Source organism: Pteropus vampyrus, unplaced genomic scaffold (genome assembly GCF_000151845.1).
Source record: "Pteropus vampyrus isolate Shadow unplaced genomic scaffold, Pvam_2.0 Scaffold23, whole genome shotgun sequence".
NCBI lineage: Eukaryota > Metazoa > Chordata > Mammalia > Chiroptera > Pteropodidae > Pteropus > Pteropus vampyrus.
In genome coordinates, this window is record NW_011888804.1 from 2,899,817 (window position 1) to 2,917,745 (window position 17,929).

Here is a 17,929-nt window from a genome sequence, read left to right on the forward strand (position 1 = left end):
GTAAAGCATGCTGGGAAAGAGCATTATTTCTAATAGCAGAAAACTTCAAACGACTTAAACGTCCATTAAAAAAACCAGTGACCACTTAGCAGCATTCAGAGGGACAAGAGATAATTCAAAGTGTCAAGCAAAAGGAAGACGTTTCGGGGGGATAGGACAGGAAGTGCAGTGGGACGGGAACCGCCCCTTTCTGCTCCCCCCATCTCTGGGCACAGTGGCTTTCACTACTTTAATATTCATGAAGCAACGACTGCCTCCGCCTGGAAGCCACGACCCACAACCCGACCCACGATCCACGACTGGCTTAATGTTCCAGTCTCAGTTCCCAGGAGACTCTGATGGGCCAGTCTGGGTCAGCTGTCCATTCCTGAGTCAATCAGCTGTGGCTGGAAGATTGGGGTCACGTGGCACTCACTTGTAGTTAGTTAGGCCCATACCCTAAGCTGGGGCGGTTGGGTGCTGGGCACCCTGGAGGTGTCTACACTCGCCCATCAGTGTGGTCCAGAACCAAATGGCAACAACTGCATTACCAGACAGCTTCTTAGCAATGCAGAATCCTAGGTTCCACTGCACACCTAATGAATCAGAATCTGCATTTTAACAAAGTCCTCAGGGGTTGGTGTGGGTTAAAGTTTGAGGGACACTGGTTTATCACAAGAAAGGACAGTTGATCCCATTTCCCTCCTTCCTCCCTGCCTTCCCTCCCTCCCTTTCCTTACTAAAACAGCTTAACTGAGACATAATTCACATAACATACAATTCACCCGTTTAAAGTACACGACACAATTTTTTTAGTTATGTTCACAGCATTGTGCATCTATCACTACAATCGATTTTAGAACATTCTCATTGCCCTACAAAGAAAGCTGTATTCCTTGGCTGTCATCCCCTTCTCTCCCCTCTCCCCGACCCCATGACCCCTTCTCCCAGTCCCTGGCAACCATTAACCTACTTTGTCTCCAGGGGACACCTGTATAAGAAATTGTACTGGGGCGTTGTTGAAGGACTAGACTCTTCTAAACTCATGGTCCCGTTGGTCTGCGGCAGTGAAGGCACGGAAAATGGACTCTCAAGGTTGAAGAGTGTGACTAAGGGAGCACTAGAACTTCGCTAGTCAAAGGATGGGTCACGAGCCAGCAGCATCACCGTGGTTAAAAAAAAAAAAAGGTGGTATCAGTTACCTATTGCTACATAACAAATTGCTACAAGGGCAGCAGCTTAAAATAACCTACACATCTGCGGGTCAGATATCTGAGGCAGCTCTGCTAGGTGCTCTTGGTTTCCAAATTGAAGTTAGGGTATTAGCCAGGGCTGCAGTCATCTCAAGACAGCTGGGGGCGAATCCATTTCCCAGCTCCCTCTCGTGGTTCTGGTCTCAGGGCCGCTATGGCTATTGGCCAGAGACATCAGTTCTTTGCCACATGAACTCCTCCGTAGGGCAGCTAGCAACATGGCAGCTGGCTCCCTTCAGAGCAAGTGAGCAGGAGAGTGAGGGAAGAAGCCCAAGGCAGAACTCGGCGTCCTTGTAACCTAATCTGAGAAGCGATAATCCATCACTTTTCTGTATTCTGTGCATTAGAAGCGAGTTACTAGTTCCAGTCCACCGTCAAGGCGTGAGGTGTATAACACGAAGATACCATCCGGGGCCATCTGAGAGGCTGCCCACAGTAATCTGTCCTCTGGCAGCCGATGATGCGTGCCATTCCCACATGTGAAATGCATTCTCCCTCCGAAGGGCTCTAAAAGCCCCAGCCCAGTACAGCAAAAGCGGGAAGTCCAGAATCTCAAGGCTGAATCAAGACCAGGTATAAATCAATCTCCTGAGTGTAGTTCCTTAAGTACAATCTCTCAATCTGTGAAACTGTGAAAGTAAGGAGACAAATTATTTGTCCCTTACGCTCAACACACTATGGTGGGACAAGATAACGGCTATGGACATTCTTGTTCGAAAAGGGGAAAGTGAGAGGCATTAAGGAGTCACTGGTCCGAAGCAAGTCTGAAATACAGCTGGGCAGATGTTGGAAGCTCCATGGTTAGTTCTCAAAGCCTGAGAGTAATTATCCACAGCACTTGGTTCCACTCAGTCACTCTTTTTCATAAAAATAGCACATGTTTGCAGCTGAGCAGAATTCTGCTTCCTGACAGAATTCTGGAGGCCTGAAGTTCTCTCTTCATTCTATACCATCACTTTCTCCCTCAGGCCAGGAGTCCATATATAATGTTTTCAAGGACTTTATGGGTTTCCTGGGCATCTTCTGGAGTTCATACTTGAGGCCTTATTGTTTGAGAGGATCTGTGAGATGTACCCTGAATCTCTTCTTTAAAGGAACTTTTCCATGAGTAAATAGTTTTCTGAGGCAACACATTTGATCTTCTGAGGTCTTAACAAAATACCAGTCGCACCTTCTACTTTAGCTTTGGCCGTATTATGGACTGAATGTTTGCGTCCCCCAAATTCATCTGTGGAAGTGCTACCCCTCAATGTGATGGTATTAGGAGGTGGGGCCTTGGGGAGGTAATTGGGTTTAGATAAGGTGAAGATGAGATTAGTGTCCTTATGAGAAGAGGAAGAGACCAGAGTTTGCTCTCTGCCATGTGAGGACACATGGAGAAGGCCGCCATCTGTACGTCAGGAAGAAGGCTCTCACCAGGAACTGAATCTTGGACTTCTAGCCTCTGGAACTGGGAGGAATAAATATCTATTTTAAGACACCCAGTCTGCAGTATTTTGTTATAGCAAAGACAGATTTCGGTACTGAGAAGTGGGTGCCACTGTAATGAGCACCTAAAAATGTGGAAGTGGCTTTGGAACTGGCTAGTGCGTAGAGGCTGGGAGTTTTGAGGTGCGTGCCAGAAATAGGAATATTAAAGGCAATTCTGGTGAGGGGTGAGAAAGAAAAAAGGAGAGGCAGAGACAAAGCTTCCATTTTCCTAGAGAATACATAAATAATCATGAACAGAATGTTGGTAGAAAAATGGGTGCTAAGGTCCATTTTGGTGAGATCTCAGGGGGAATGATGAACATGCTATTGGACTATGGAGAAAAGGCGATCCTTGTTATAATGTGGCAGAGGACTTGGCTGAACTGTGTCCTAGTGTTTTTGGAAGGAAGAACTTGAGAGCAATGAAATTGGTCATTCGGTTGAGATTTCTAAGGACAGTGTTCAAAGAGCAGCTTGGTTCCTCCTGACTGCTTATAATAAAATGTGAAAGGAAAGAAATGAATCGAAGAAGGAATTGTTAAGCAAAAAGGAATCAGAATTTAAAGATTCAGAAAATTCTCAGCCTGTCCATATTGCAAAAAATAAAAGTGCAAAATACCAAGGGATTTGGCTGGACTGTCACTTGATATAGAGGTTACTGAATTACGCAGGCAGAAATGCTGCCCATTTAAACAGAAATAGACCAAGACAGAAAGAAATGAAGGAAGGCTTTCACACTTCGTACCTTAGACAGGACAGGACAGTGAAGCTATTTGGCTGTGAACGTGTCCTATTTTTCAAGACAAGGGAAAGAATGGCTCCCAAGGCCATGCAGAGATCTTCAGAGCCACTGCCTTAGTTTCAGTAGACCAGACAGGCTTCATCTGAAGACACGGTGGCGGGGCCAGCCAGTCCAAGCCATGGAGGTAGGATCCTCACCTGGCAGAGCTGCAGGGAAAGACTGCAATCCCAGGGGGGCGCAGGACAGAGCACTGAACCAGGGGATTATTCTTGAACCTTAAGATCTAATGATAATTGCCTTGCTGGGCTTTTGATTTGCTTGGGACTCATCACCCCTTTCTTCTTTCTGATTTCTCCCTTTTCGAGTGGGAATGTCCATCCTAAGCCTGTCCCACCATTGTATTTTGGAAGCACATACTTATTTGGTTTCACAGGTTAACAGCTGGAGAGGAATTTTGCCTTAGGATGAATCACACCTAGAGTCTAACCCACATTTGATTTAGATGGTATTTAGATACTCTGGACTTTTAGAGTTGAGGGGAGTTAAAACTATTGGAATGTTGTGAATGTATTTTGCATGTGAGAAGGACATGAATTTTTTTTTGGGGGGGGGCAGGTATTTTGTTACAGCAGCACAAGCTGACTAAGCCATTTTCCTTGCAGTGCCCTAGGTCTGAGTTTTGCTTGAAAGCCACTGCTTAATTTTAGCACTGGTTGCCATCTAGAGACGCTCAAAAATTTCAAAACCATCAAGTGATGGCTCCTTATTGTTTAATAATTTATCTCTCTTCTCACATTTTACTACAAGCATCAAGAAACCAGGCAGCACCTTCTTAGAAAGTGCCTTAGATCACCCAGTTCCTTAGGAAGATCTCTCCACACTAAATGCAGGAGTGTTGCTAAACCTTTTGCCACTTTGTAATAGGGGTCCTCTTTCCTCCAGCTCCAATAACGTGTTCCTCACTTCTGTTTGAGCCCTCAGTGGCAGCATCCTCAAAGTCCAGATTTCGGCTAAGTTTGAGATAATTTAGGCTTTCTCCAGCACACTTAAAATATATCCAGTCTCTGTCCACTTCTTGGTTCCAAACCACTCCCACATTTTAGGTAGTTATGATAGCACCCCACTTATCACCAAACTCCGTATTAATTTTCTATGCTGTGTGACAAATTACCCCAACACTTAGTGCCTTAAAAACCACCTTTATTATCTCCATTTCTGTGGGTCAGGAAGTTGGACAGCACTTAGCTGGTTGCCTCTGGTACAAATTGAGTTGTTTGCCAAGGTTGCTATCATCAAGGCTCAATTTGGGGAGGATCCATTCTAAACTCAGTCATGTGGCCACTGGCAGGCCTCAGGTTCTCAATGGCAGTTGGCAAGAGATTTTAGTTCTTTGACATGTGGGCCCCTCCACTGGGCAACTGCAGTGGGCTGATTAGTATCCCCTACAAATATGTGTCCACGTGAAACCTCAGAATGCGATTGTATCTAGAAATAGGGCCTTTGCAGATGCAATTAAGATAATACTGGATTAGGGTGGGCCCTAAAGCCAATGACTGGTGTCCTCATAAGAGGAGGACACAAAGATACAGAGAGGAAGGCCATATGAAGACAGAGGCAGAGACTGGAGTAATGTACCTACAAGTCAAAGAATGCCAAGGGCTCCCAGGAGCCACCGAAAGCTAGAAGAGGCAAGGAAGGCCTATTTCCTAGAGCCTTCATAGGAAGCACGGCCCTACTAACACCTGGGTTTTAGACTTCTGTCCTCCAGAACTGTGAGAATAAATTTCTGTTGTTTTGAGCCAATCAGCTTGTATCACTTTGTTATGGCAGCTCCAGGAAACTAATCAGTCGGCTTACATTTGACCTGGCTTCCTCTGGAGCAAATGAGAGTAAGAAAGGGAGCCCAAGAAAGAAGCCACGGTCTTTCTGTAACCTAATTTTAGACATGACCTCCTTTCATTAGAAGCAAGTTACTAGATCAACCCACAAGCATGGTGAGCGGATTACACAAGATCATGAACACCAAGAGGAGGGCGTCATGGAACACTGTCTTGGAGGCTGCCTAGCACCCACCTCCATAGCAAAAGATGGAAGAAACTTCCCCTTCCTCAGGGCTCTGCTTTCTCCATTCATTGATTCCTTTGACATATATTTATTAAGCACCTGGAGCAGGCTGTGTTGAGAATATGACCAATAATATAGATTTTTTTCTCTTGTTGAGATTTAGTCTAGTGGGGAAGAGGACACTAAAGAATAAAAAACGAATATATACAAACTGTGATAAGTACAAAGAAGTAAGTTATAACAGGAATATCTGATTTAGTTTGGGGACAAGGGTTAGGCATCATTTTTCTGATAAAATGGTACTTAGAATGTAGCTGAAGAATGTGTAGAAATTACGGGGTGTGTGTGTGTGGGGGGGTGTTGAGAGGGGAGTGTAAGTTTCTTGTAGAGTGAGCTTGTGCAGATAACAGCCAAAAAATTGATCTGCCAGACTCAGAGCATTTGAGGGCAGGGACCTCATCTCCTCTTCATCTTTGTATCTCTATTATGTAGCACAGTATGCCTGGCACAGAGAAGCGCTTGATAAATTCTTGCTGAATCAATGACTGAATAAACGAATCCAAGGCACCTTCTATTTTCTGTCATGTATAATGTCAATTCAAGTCATTTAAAAATTTCCCCCAAAGTTTACTGCTAGATCACTATTCTTATTGGTGTTAGCATAGACAAAGCTATGATAAGAATACTCAAATACATAAAAGCTCAAAACAGCAGAGGTTTACTTTTTTTTCTCATATAACAGTCTTGGGTGGATGTTTAGGTCCATAGAGGCAGAGGTCTCTTCCACCCAGGAATCTTCCATCTCGAGGCCTTACCTTCTCCAGAACCTGGTTATCATCTTCTAGCTGGCAGAGTAAGAGCACAGAGAAGAACCTGTTGATGGATTGTTTGGACCAAGCCTGGAAACTGTGCATATCTCTTCTGCTTACTTTCCATTGGAAAAAGTAGAGGCATATGGCCGCATTTACTTTTTTTTTTTTGCCTACAGTACCTGGTCTTCCTCGGTGGTCTCCCACCCAAGTACTAACCAGGCTCGACCCTGCTTAGCTTCCAAGATCAGATGAGATTGGGCATGTTCAGAGTGGCATGACCATAGACCGCATCTACTTTACGAGGGCTAAAAAATGCACTACGGGGGTATAGCCAACAAAGAGGACAATCATGTCTGCACAATATCCAATTACGTGCTCGACTTATCACTCAAGAACCTCAAATTAACCGAGAGAGACATCTCTGGATTCCCCACCCTTGACCTCATCAAGTCCTTCATTCACCATCATCCATCCAGCTGCTTGAGTCAGACACCTGGACGTTATTGATTCATTTCTTATTCTCACCTTCCACACTGAATCCTTTGGGAAGTCTTGTCAACTTTACCGTCAAAACATATCATAAATCTATGCACTGTCTTACTGCCACCTTCTTAGTTCAAGCATCATAATAATCTCTCCTCTGGATTATTCCAATAGCCTCTTAAAAGCTCTCCTCATCTCCATTCTTTTTTGTTTTTCCTTTGTTGTTTCTTTTTTCTTTTTCTTTCCTTGTCTCCATTCTTGCTGGCCCACATTTCATTTTCTATACAGCACAGTGACCTTTTAAAACATAAACTTGGTCACCTCACTCTTTTAATAAATCTTTCCATGGCTTAGAATAAAATCCAAAGTCCTTATCGTGACCTTACCATGACAGCCCCTGCTCACCTCTCCAACCTCATTCTGTCTCTCTCCTACTTTCTGCTCCAGCTACGACCTTCCTGCTGCTCCTTGAACACAATTAGCTTATTTTCACTTAAAGACTTTTGCATTTGCTGCTCCATCTGCCCAGAAATCTCGTCGGATTTCCAATAGACAGCTCCTTCTCATTCCTCTGAGGTCTCAGTTTCCAAATCACCTGGGAAACCATCTCTGATCTAATAGGAAAAAGTCCCCACCTCCAGTTAGTCTCTTAACTCAGCATCCTGTTCACTTTTTTCTTTGCATCTATAAACTCTGTGTTTCTGTTTATTTTCTGCTTCTCTTTCCTCAAAGTAAGATCTGTGAGTAGCTACCATGTCTTGTTCTTTCTGTTTTCTCAGTGTCAAATAGGCCTGGCACATAGTGGTACTCAGTAAATAAGTGAAAGAATGAAGAAACATTCGTGAGGTGATCGGCCAAAAGCTCCTGCAAGGTGTTTTGGTAGGCTGGTGGTACAGTGTAGGAGCACAAACCTGGACCACTTCCCAGCTCTGCGCGAATTCCGCTCTCTGGGCCTCAGTTACCTAATCTGTCAACGGGGAAAAGAACATACTTAACCTTACAGCGCCAAATGCCCACTTTGTAAAGAAAACCCTAACGAAGGAAAAGAGGTTCACGTAAAATTAACTCTCCGTATGTTGAACTACCACAGCTACTATTACACATAATTCTGTTCTCTCAACGCAGGACCCGTCGGGGCCTGTGTCCTCTTCCCCACTGCGAGTCGACATCTCTGACTCCTTGAGCAGGGTGGTCTTAGCGGCTCGAATCTCCGCGGCACGGGCAGAGAAGCCCAGGGCGGGCGCTCGCGCTGCCCTCGAGTCCCGCGGCGGCTCCGCTGGCCCCGCCCCGTCGGGCTCCGCCCCGTGGCGTCATCAGCGCGGCGCCAGCGCTGCGGAGAGCCCGGGGGCCTGTCCTGGCCGCGGCGCGCCTTGGGGAGGCCCTGGCGGGCGCCTGCGAACCAAACGCGCGGTTCGGGCGCGGCCCCGAAACCCCGGCGGCGGGCGGCGAGGGGCGCGCGGAGCCGTGGGGGCACGGAATCGGGCGGCAGGCAGGGCTGCCCGGAGCTCAGGCGGGGCACAGCGCCGGCGGGCGGGCGGCGGGCGGGGCTGCCCGGCGCGGGTGTCCCGGCGATGTGTGGCGCTGAAGCGGCATCGGGAGCAGCAGCGGCGGCGGCGGCGGCGGGCTCGGCCTCGGCTTCGCGGCGGTGCCGGCGGCGGAGGCGGAGGCGCAGGCTCCTCCTTAGGACCTGGCAAGCCCAGGCCTAAGCAGCGGCCCCGCCAGGCCCCTGCACAGCGACCGGGGCCCCTTCCGTCTCGCCCTGCCCCGGGAGCCTGCCTCCCCGGCCGGGGATGAGGCCGGGAGGCAGCCGCGCAGGGCCCAGCACAAAGGCTTGTCCCCAGGGGCCGCCGCCGCCGCCGCTGCCGCCGCCGCCAGCCTAGAGCCGCCCGCCGAAGCCGAGCCGGCGCCCGGGCCCTCATCTCCGCCAGTCCCTGGGGGCGGCCGCCGCCAGTCTCCCCCAGGCCCAGGGCCTGGAGCGCCAAGCCCCTTGCTCCCTCCGCTGCTGTGGGACAGGGCATCTGCGCAGCCTTCGCCTCTCCCGGCCGCGGGGGCCTCGCGGAGCATGTCGGAGGAGAGCGACATGGAGAAAGCCATTAAGGTAAGGGGAGATGCTTCTTTTCTCCCCGCTTTGTCCCTGTGGCATTCCTCTCGGCTCCAGCCTCGGAAAGGCGAGAGAACTTGCAGTGAGAGGTTCCAGGGGCTCCCGAGTTTCGGTCTTGCCGGGATTCCGTGGACTGCGTTTTACAGCCCTGGGGCGAAGGGTTTGCGTGTGTGCAGGGGGGATGTCCGACTTCTCCGACTAACTCGATTGAAGCGGGGATGTGACTTGAGCTGAGCTAGGACGGAAGGTGAGTGGCGTGGAGATACTTTATCTGAGTGGGACAGGGGGGCTGCTATCCTTTTAATCACTGCCCACGTGCGGCCGGCATGTTTCCGCATGACCTACTGCCACAGCACTTGGAGAGTTGGACTTTTACCCCTCCCTCCGATTTGTTTGAAACCAGCCTCCTGGAAATCTGCGGTTCGCCTTCCGACAAAACCTGTCATTTGGAGAATAGATTGTTCTCACTTTTCCGTGTGTTCCTCTCCCCTTTTTCTCTTTTCTCTCCCCTCTCCTCCTAGAGAGCATCGAGTTTTTTTAGAATAAAGTGCTAACGGTGCCCTGTGGCTTACTGCTCTGTTAAGCAAATATGTGTTCTAAAATGACCCAAATAAAATGACAAGTTTTCTAAAACTTGTTTTTTACTTTTCTTTTAAACAGGCAAACTGTGAGGAGCTAAGGCACCAAAGAGAAAGTTATCATCTAGCCGTAGCTAGGAAATTAGTCTTACAAATTGAACATGAAGTTTAAAGTGTGATAGGTATTTTTTGCTTATTTTACAATGTTAAGTCAACTCAATGCATTTAAGACTTTATTTTTCTTTTGAGAAGCAGGCATCCATTAGCAACTTAGGGTTATTTCCCCCTTCAAGACACAATCACTATTACCAGTAACTAGTTAAGAAGTTACACTTCTAACAGTTTTTTGGTTGGTAAAGTTTATAGAAATCATCAAAGAAACTTCATCTTTAAAAAGGAGGCATCAGAATATAATGTACACATTAAGGAAGTTGAAATTTTAAATACTAGAAATAAAGGTTCTGAAAGACTGCTTTGATATATCCTTTTTTTTTTTCTTTTTGGTTTGGATTTTATTGATACAGGGTCAAGAATTGTTGCCTAAAGTTATATGACTGGGTTGTGAATCAAAGCGTATGTGGCAGATTTTTAAATTCAAGTGTTGTCTACTTTGTGCCAGGTGCTGTCTTAGGCACTGGTGGTACAAAGCCAGCCTCTTGGATGTCCCCACTCTCATGGAGCATTTATTCTAGATGGTGGAATTAGGTAATACACATTGCCGGGGGGTTATAATGAAGAGGTATGAGAAGGGTGAGGAGTACTATTTTAGGAAGGGTAATCAGGAAAGGCCTGAGGAGGTGACATTTTTGTAGAGCTCTGACTCGAGGAAGAATATTGCAGGCAGTGGGAACAGCAAGGACAGAGGCATGATGTACCTGCACGTCTTTTGTGTCCAGGAGCAGCGAGGTGGTGAGAATGTAGTGAGTCTGTGTGAATTATGTTTTAGAGAGACAGTAGGAAGCCAGAGCAACATAGGGTCTTCTAGACCATTGGAAGAACTTCAGCTTTTACTCTGAGTAGAAGGGGAACTTTGGGAGAGTTTTGAGCAGTAGAGGGACATAGTTCTAGCAGGCAAATATAAAAATAGGGAAACAAGGTTACTTAGTGGTCGCAACTGTTTATCTTGGTAGACTCATGGGTTGAAATCTCAGCCTTGCCATTCATTAGCTGTGTCCTTATGTAAGTCAACCTCACTTCCCTGTCCCTTAGTTTCCTCACCCACAAACAGGAGATAAAAACACTCTCTGGCTCCTGGGGTGGTGGTGGTGGTGGTGGTGGTTGTCATTGTTGTTTGAGAATTTAATGAGCAAATATGTCTAAATGTGCTTATGACAATAGCTAACATTTAGTGAGAGTTTGATGAATAGTAGCTTATAGCAATTTAAGAGTAGTTTAGAGTCGTTATTTTCTTCACTTAGTCACTGTTGCCCAGTCTAATTTTCTTGTTTCTTGCCTTTCTTCACATACTTGACAGGTCATTGGTGAATTTTCCTACTAATTTGGATGTGCTCAACCAATACAAATTAGTGGAGTTGAAAATATCTGAACTGACAACCAGTATTGACTGGGATGTTCTCCCTTGGAAGCAAGCCAGCATCACATCAAATAAAACTTTTGGTCTGTGGCATGGTGTCGTATTCATTGTTTGGCACTTTTGATGTTTCCCTCAGATGGTGAGAACTGAGACCTCTCAAGTTCAGCTGGAAAAGCTGTTTTCCTGGGCTCTAGCCACAGCGCCTGAACTTCTGCTCCCTGACTACCTGAGAGCAGGCCGATTGAGATTTTGACAGGGATTCCATTGAATCTATGGGTCAGTTTGGGGACAGCAGCCATCTTAATGTTGTCTTCTAATCCATGATTAAAAATTTATTGACACTTATGATCTCGCATGTGGTTTATCCTGGAGAGTATTCCATGTGCACTTGGGAAGAAATACATATTCTGTTGTTGGAGTTTTCTGTAGATGTCGTTTAGGTCAGGCTGGTTGATAGTATTGTCTTCTGTATGTATCCTTGCTGATTTTCTGTCTAGTTTTTCTCTTTGTTATTGAGAGTGGCGATATTGAAATCTCCAACTGTTATTTTTGAATTGTCTGTTTTTCCATTAAATGTCAATTTTTGCTTCATGTGTTTTTGGACTCTTGTTAGGTGATGCGTATATGTTTATAATTGTCATATCTTCCTGATGAATTGACCTTTTTATCATTATAAAACGTACTTCTTTTTTCTCTATTGACATCTTTTGTTTTAAAGTCTATTTTGTTAGTATAGCTAGCTCCTCCTGCTCTCATGGTTACTTGTGGTATATCTTTTTCCATGCTTTTACTTTTTTTCTTGTTTTATTGTAGTAAAGTACGCATAACATTAAATTTACCATCTTAACCATTTTTAAGTGTATAGTTCATTGGTATTAAATATATTCATAACCAAAGTTCTGTACTCATTAAGCGCTAACTCCCCATTGCCTCTTTCCCGCCAGATCCTAGCAACCACCATTCTACTTTCTGTCTCTGTGATTTTGTCTCTATGATTTTGACTACCTTATGTAAGTGCAATCACAGCATGTCTTTTTATGATTGGCGTATTTCACTTATTTCACGTTATGATGTTCTCAAGGTTTATGTAGCATATTGCAGAATTTCCTTTTTAAGGCCGAATCATATTCCATTTTATGTGCATACCACATTTTGTTTATCCCTTCATCTGTCCTGGACAGTTAATTTGCTTCCATGTTTTAGTTGTTGTGAATAATGCTACTGTGGAATTGGGTGTACAGATAACTCAAGACCATGCTTTCATTTCTGTTGAGTATATACTCAGAAGTGGAATTGCTGGGTCCTGTGGTAATTCTATTTTTAATTTTTTGAGGAACTGCCACACTATATTCCACAGCAGCTGTACCCTTGTACATCTCCACAAACAGTGCACAAGGGTTCAGTTTTTCCACATCCTTGTCAACACTTGTTATTTTGTTTTTTTCTAATAGAGGTGGTATCTCATTGTAGTTTTGATTTGCATTTTATTTATGGTTAGTAATGTCGAATATCTTTTCATGTGTTTATTGACCATTTGTGTATCTTTGGAGAAACGTCTATTCCAATTCCAGTCCTTTGCCCATTTTTTAAATTGGATTTTTTTGTTGTATTTTAGGAGTTCTCTATTTATTCTAGATATTAATCCCTTAGCAGTTGTATGATTTGCAAATATTTTCTACCATTCCACGAAGTGCCTTTTGTACTCTGTTAATAGTGGTTTTTTGATGCACAAAATTTTAAAATTTCACGAAGTCCATTTTGTGTATTTTTCTTTTGTTGCTTGTTCCTTTGGTGTCATATCCAGGAAATCATTGCCAAATCCAATGATGCGAAACTCTTGCCCGCTGTTTTCTTCTAAGAGCTTTATTATTTTACGTCTTACATTTAGGTCTTTGATCCATTTTGAGTTAATTTTTGTATATGGTGTTAAGAGTCTAACTTCGTTGTTTTGCATGTGGATATCCAGTGTCCCCACCACCATTTGTTGAAATCCTTTTGTTTTTAACATCTTTGCATCTTTGAATCTAAAGTGTGTCTCATAGGTAGCATATATAGTTGAATCTTTTCTTTTAATTCAGTAAATAATATTTATATTTTGTTATTTTATTTTTATATTTGTTATATAGAAGTATTTTTTATTGCTTTGTAAATATTATTCATAAAAACAAGCAGTGAATAGATTTGCCTGTGGGTTGTAATTTGCCAACCCTCGATGAGAAGAATTCTCAAGGATTACATTATTCTACATATCTATATCCTTACTAATTTAAGGCAGTGTATATATTTCTCTAGCAGATCTTTATTTTTATCGAATCTCCTGAGTGTGTGTTTTCATTAGAGTTGAGGAGAGGAGAGGTTCGGCAAATGATTTTACTCTACCACGAAGCTTAGACTGTGCTCTCTCTTTTTTTCCCAATTCTGTGTTATTCTCCACCTTCTTAAACGTCTCTAAATCCAACAGGCCATGCAGTGGAAACATGAAGAAGGTAGACAGGTTAAACGGGTAGGTTTGAATTCTGTTTAGGATGTGGTTAGTGTAGACAGAACCTGGGACCTCCCTCCCTGTGGGACAAGATCCATCCCTATTCTTCATGCTCAGGTCTGGACAGTTACCCTTGATAGATGGAATGGTACTGGGAGGAGGCCAAAGCCATAGATTGTAGTCTCATTAGTGCTCCTAACTTACTGTGTGACCTTGACAAGCTCCTTAATCTCGTACAGTTTTTCAGAAGGTAGTTTTTGTAATAATGGTCCTGCTAGTCTATCCCAAATCAATATCCCTCCATCATCTGTCTCTAGTTCACCTTTCTAGTCATTCCACAATTTTTGAGCATTTCCTGTATGACGAGAACCTTTATCAAGACGGCAGCAGAAAGGTGTGAAGATGAAGGCTATTCTAAGCTTATTTTATATACTTGCATATTCATTGGGCAGAAGCTCTGTTTTCATCTCTGACCTTAGCCTGGTGTCTGGCACATACTAACTGCACAATGAGTGTTACATGGACAAATAACCTGTTCTCATACACTGGGAATCAGGATTCTAGTGGTAAATATGGTCAGATTTTCATTGCAGCAGAACAATTTGAAAGTCTCATGAGTTTTGGCCTCATTTCTCAAGGTCTGCAGTTGGTTTCTTCTTCTACCTGGGGAACCCTGAAAAATGAATTTTGGCCTACCACAATTTAATACATAGCTTTCCTGCCTAAAAAAATATATGGCAACAGAAGCTCAACATACAGTGACCAAATAGGAATTCCATGAAAACGTTCATTAAACTGTAAAGGTTCTATCTAGAACCATTGAAAGCTATTGAAAACTACTTATTGAAAAATATAAAAAATATAGTTACACAATGAATAGCACAGAATATCTTTGTACTCAAAATGGTGCTATTGAAAGTTAGGTAAATTTACTATGATATTTACTACTGTTTTATTTGAACTTTTAAATCTCAATTCAGTTATTTCAACAAGTCAATCAGCTCATTCAAGGATGTAGGCCTCTATGTCATAGCAGCACATATCAAACCAGTCTTTCTGGACTCTCAGAAAATACACTCGACCATTTTAGCAAGTAAGTATTTAGTGAAGCATTTGAAAGACGTCTTCCCTTACACCCCAAAGAAAAAACAAAACATTGAGTGTCGACGCAAATGGACCTTGTAGATGAGCTGAAGAATTTTCTTATCCTAAAGTTTTTGCTTTCTCTCTTGTTGGAATACAATGCCTAACCTAATCATTTAGACAAAACGTCTGTTACAGAGCTCTACAAAATACAAAGCTGTGCTTATCAGATTTGCTCAGAAGATGAGATGCTGAGTGATGTTGTCCCACCTGTTTAATTTTTCAACTTTTTAATTGGTGAATTGTTTTCTGCCCCCTCCCTTTTTATTTTAATAGGAAACCTCCATTTTAGAGGAATATAATATCAATTGGACTCAGAAACTGGGAGCTGGAATTAGTGGTCCAGTTAGGTAAGAGACCCATGTGCAAACTATGACAAAAGTGCTCTAAAAAGGGCCATTTGAAATATTTCTTAAATTACAAGCATCAGGGGGCCAGATTTGTGAAATAGCCTTAATTTAACAAGTGGAGGTATTTATGTTAGGCTATTTCTCATCTATTGAGAAATATATTTAAGTGACCAAGTCACATGGTCTGTAACAGTCATTTACAGTGTTGATCCAATGGAACAACTATGAGAGTCACCTTTGTCAAGACTGGAGCCACTGTGAGTCGCCTGTAGCCAGCAGAGGCCATTATTTCTTTGTCGGCCAACCTTGGTTTGATTTCATGAGGCCTGTCAAGGGTGGGTGAGATGCTTCTTTGCCTCTCCACGTGCTAGCCTTGGGGGCACGTTCATTCTGATGCACTTGGATATATTTTTGATTAGAAGTACAATTCTCAAAGAAGAAACTTGTTGAATTAGTTTTCACTGTAACATAGATGATTTCTAATTTGAATTTTTTCCCTCCAAATCTAGAGTCTGTGTGAAGAATTCTACCCAAGAACGGTTTGCACTGAAAATTCTTTTCGATCGTCCGAAAGCTAGAAATGAGGTACGATCCTTCATTGCCTTGACTTGCCTAAATATTTGCAGTGCTTAAGAATTATTATTTTTACAAGCAAGGAAGCTTCCTGGGGAGAATACACGGATACGCAAAGAATTTTTTAAAAATTTAAGTTTGTACTTATCCCTTTTCCGTATTCATGTTATCATTATAAAGCAGCCCTATAACTATCAGTACTAAAGACTGTTAGAGTCTTATTTCCTTTTAACCACCTCTTGTCCTTTTTCAATTAATGTATTTCTTATACCTTGACATATACAGGTTTCCTTCAGCTTTTGCTTATTGGAAAAAGTCCTTGAAGAGTGGAGATAAAATAATGCAAGGAAGGATGTGGTGAAAAGTGTCTCTTGAAAGTGTGCTGCAGGAGGGTTCCGAGGAGACATTTCTCATTTTTAAAAATATACATTTGTTTTAAATTATCTGGATGTGGCGATGACATGTTAATAACTTGTGCAGTGAAAGACTCACTCTTTTGCTTAGAGATGTACAAAGCTATTTGCCAGATTTTTCATTTGTTAATAAATAGGACAGTAGAAAAGTAATCTTGTTGAGGTCTAAGTTGTGGACATAGCGTTAAGGAGGTAATCTGTGTGTGAAAAGTCCCCCCTCCCTCTTTTACATCATTCCAGCTGATAATGTTTTTTACTGTATAGGCTTACCCCGTGCACCTAGTGTGGTCAGTGTTTTTGTGGGGAAGGGGAGTTTGGAGAGAAAATGCTGACATTCCCTATGTACAGAAACATTTCCTCTGCTCTCTTTAAGGTACGTCTGCACATGATGTGTGCCACACACCCAAATATAGTTCAAATTATTGAAGTGTTTGCTAACAGTGTACAGTTTCCTCATGAGTCCAGCCCCAGGTAAGACTACACAGGGTCATCATCACATGCCCACCTCTCCATATGTAGGCCAAGGTGTAGTAGGGTCTTCCTTTCTCATGTGCCCCTTCTTTTTCTCCCTTTCTTCCCTCTCCCTGTCTGCCTCCCTCTTTCTTTTTCTTCTCCTCTACTTTTTGTTTTGGAACGTTTTGAACATATTTAAAAGCAGACAGAATTATGTAATGAATCCCCAGGTACCCATCACCCAGCATGAAGTCATCAACTCGTTGCCAGTCTTGTTTCATCTATACCTCACCCACTCTTCTGGCTCCCCCATTCCAATTACCTTCTCTCCCTCTCTTTTTTTTTTTTTTCCAAAAAAGTATGTAATGTGGAAATAAAAACATTCTATTTCAGATTAGTGAGCGGAGACCAAATATTATTCTGGGCAATGTCTTAGAGGTCAATATGGTAAAAAACCCTATTGCTTAGTCTGACATTACTTTTAAGGAAAAAAATCATCATTATTCTTTCAGCCACTAAATGTTTGGCAAGCCTATTGGGTGGCACCCTAAGTCTCTTTCAGGGAATTCAAGATTAAATAAATTATGGTTTCTGTTGGGGGGACCGAGATGTAAATCTGTCATCATAGCAATGTGATAGGCACCAAGGAGAGGCATCCATAAAATATTTTGAGCTTACAGAGGAGGAGAGCTGATAACTGTAGGCTGGGGAGGCGAGTTGTCTCACAGAATGCTTTTGTGGGGGCTAGGACTTGAAGGGTGTAGGTAGAAGTTTTCTAGGTGAAAAAAGAAGATGGATTTGTAAAAACAAATAGGAAATGAAATGATTATTTCTTACAACTGTGCTCTGTTGGTGAAAGCATTTGGATGGAAGCTGGAAGCATTTATATCAAAGGATGGTAACCAAAATTCAGATTTTTTTTTTGACAACATGAGAATTTTTGCTTTTATTGAGTAGCTGTGTAACCTTCCAGCTCTCTTGCTGGGCATGCTGTGGGTAACATGGAAAACTAGAAGAGTCAGGGTGGGGAATGTAAGTGAAAGACACACACACACACACACACACACACACACACACACACACACTGAGAATGAATAACTAAGCCCAGTATCCAGCCAAATGATTTGAAATTCGTGTCCTACAGAACATCATACTCTTTTCAATATACTTGCAGTCTAGCTGCCATAAAGTACATATACAAAACACGTCACCTAGAAATCATCCCCTCTTTAACATCTAGTAATAACAAGTAAACTATAGTATCTTCAAAAGGATCATTGTCTTCAAAACTAATTCTTTTGGTCACATTTTAGCTGCTTAGAAAGTGTTAGGTAAGGGACATTCTTTATGCATAGTGTCCAGGTGGTAGTGACAAGGGGTCCAACTCAAAGGGGCTTGGTAGGAATAGACTTAGGAAGTAGTTGCACACTTTGCAGATGAGATATCTTTAGGTTAGCTACTTGATGTTTCAGTTTTTTTTTAACTTAACAAAATCAAAT

General features: G+C 43.1%; 1 protein-coding gene, 1 long non-coding RNA gene and 1 pseudogene across 10 annotated transcripts in view; 1 reads left to right on the forward strand and 2 right to left on the reverse strand.

The window, feature by feature from the left end:
- Positions 1 to 6,203: 6,203 nt before the first annotated feature.
- On the reverse strand, positions 6,204 to 7,768 carry LOC111736972. Its single transcript, XR_002779308.1, has 2 exons — positions 7,715 to 7,768; positions 6,204 to 6,353 (listed from the first exon to the last, which is right to left on the reverse strand). It is a non-coding gene; the product is annotated as an uncharacterized LOC111736972 (long non-coding RNA).
- On the reverse strand, positions 6,488 to 6,606 carry LOC111737105 (annotated as a pseudogene).
- A 347-nt stretch (positions 7,769 to 8,115) lies between the features above and the next one.
- The window catches only part of MAPKAPK5 (mitogen-activated protein kinase-activated protein kinase 5), a 35,646-nt gene continuing 25,832 nt past the window's right edge, over positions 8,116 to 17,929 (forward strand). For 2 of the 9 annotated variants that reach the window (XM_011355808.2, XM_011355809.2), the window contains exons 1-4: positions 8,407 to 8,901; positions 14,918 to 14,991; positions 15,501 to 15,576; positions 16,351 to 16,448. In XM_011355808.2, the coding sequence (XP_011354110.1) occupies positions 8,866 to 8,901; positions 14,918 to 14,991; positions 15,501 to 15,576; positions 16,351 to 16,448 (284 nt within the window). In that variant the 5' untranslated portion in view covers positions 8,407 to 8,865. Of the gene's footprint in view, positions 8,902 to 8,969; positions 9,152 to 11,152; positions 11,293 to 14,917; positions 14,992 to 15,500; positions 15,577 to 16,350; positions 16,449 to 17,929 lie in introns of those variants that run through there. The other 7 variants (XR_895657.2, XR_002779309.1, XM_023528228.1 and 4 more) reach the window with 6 other exon arrangements.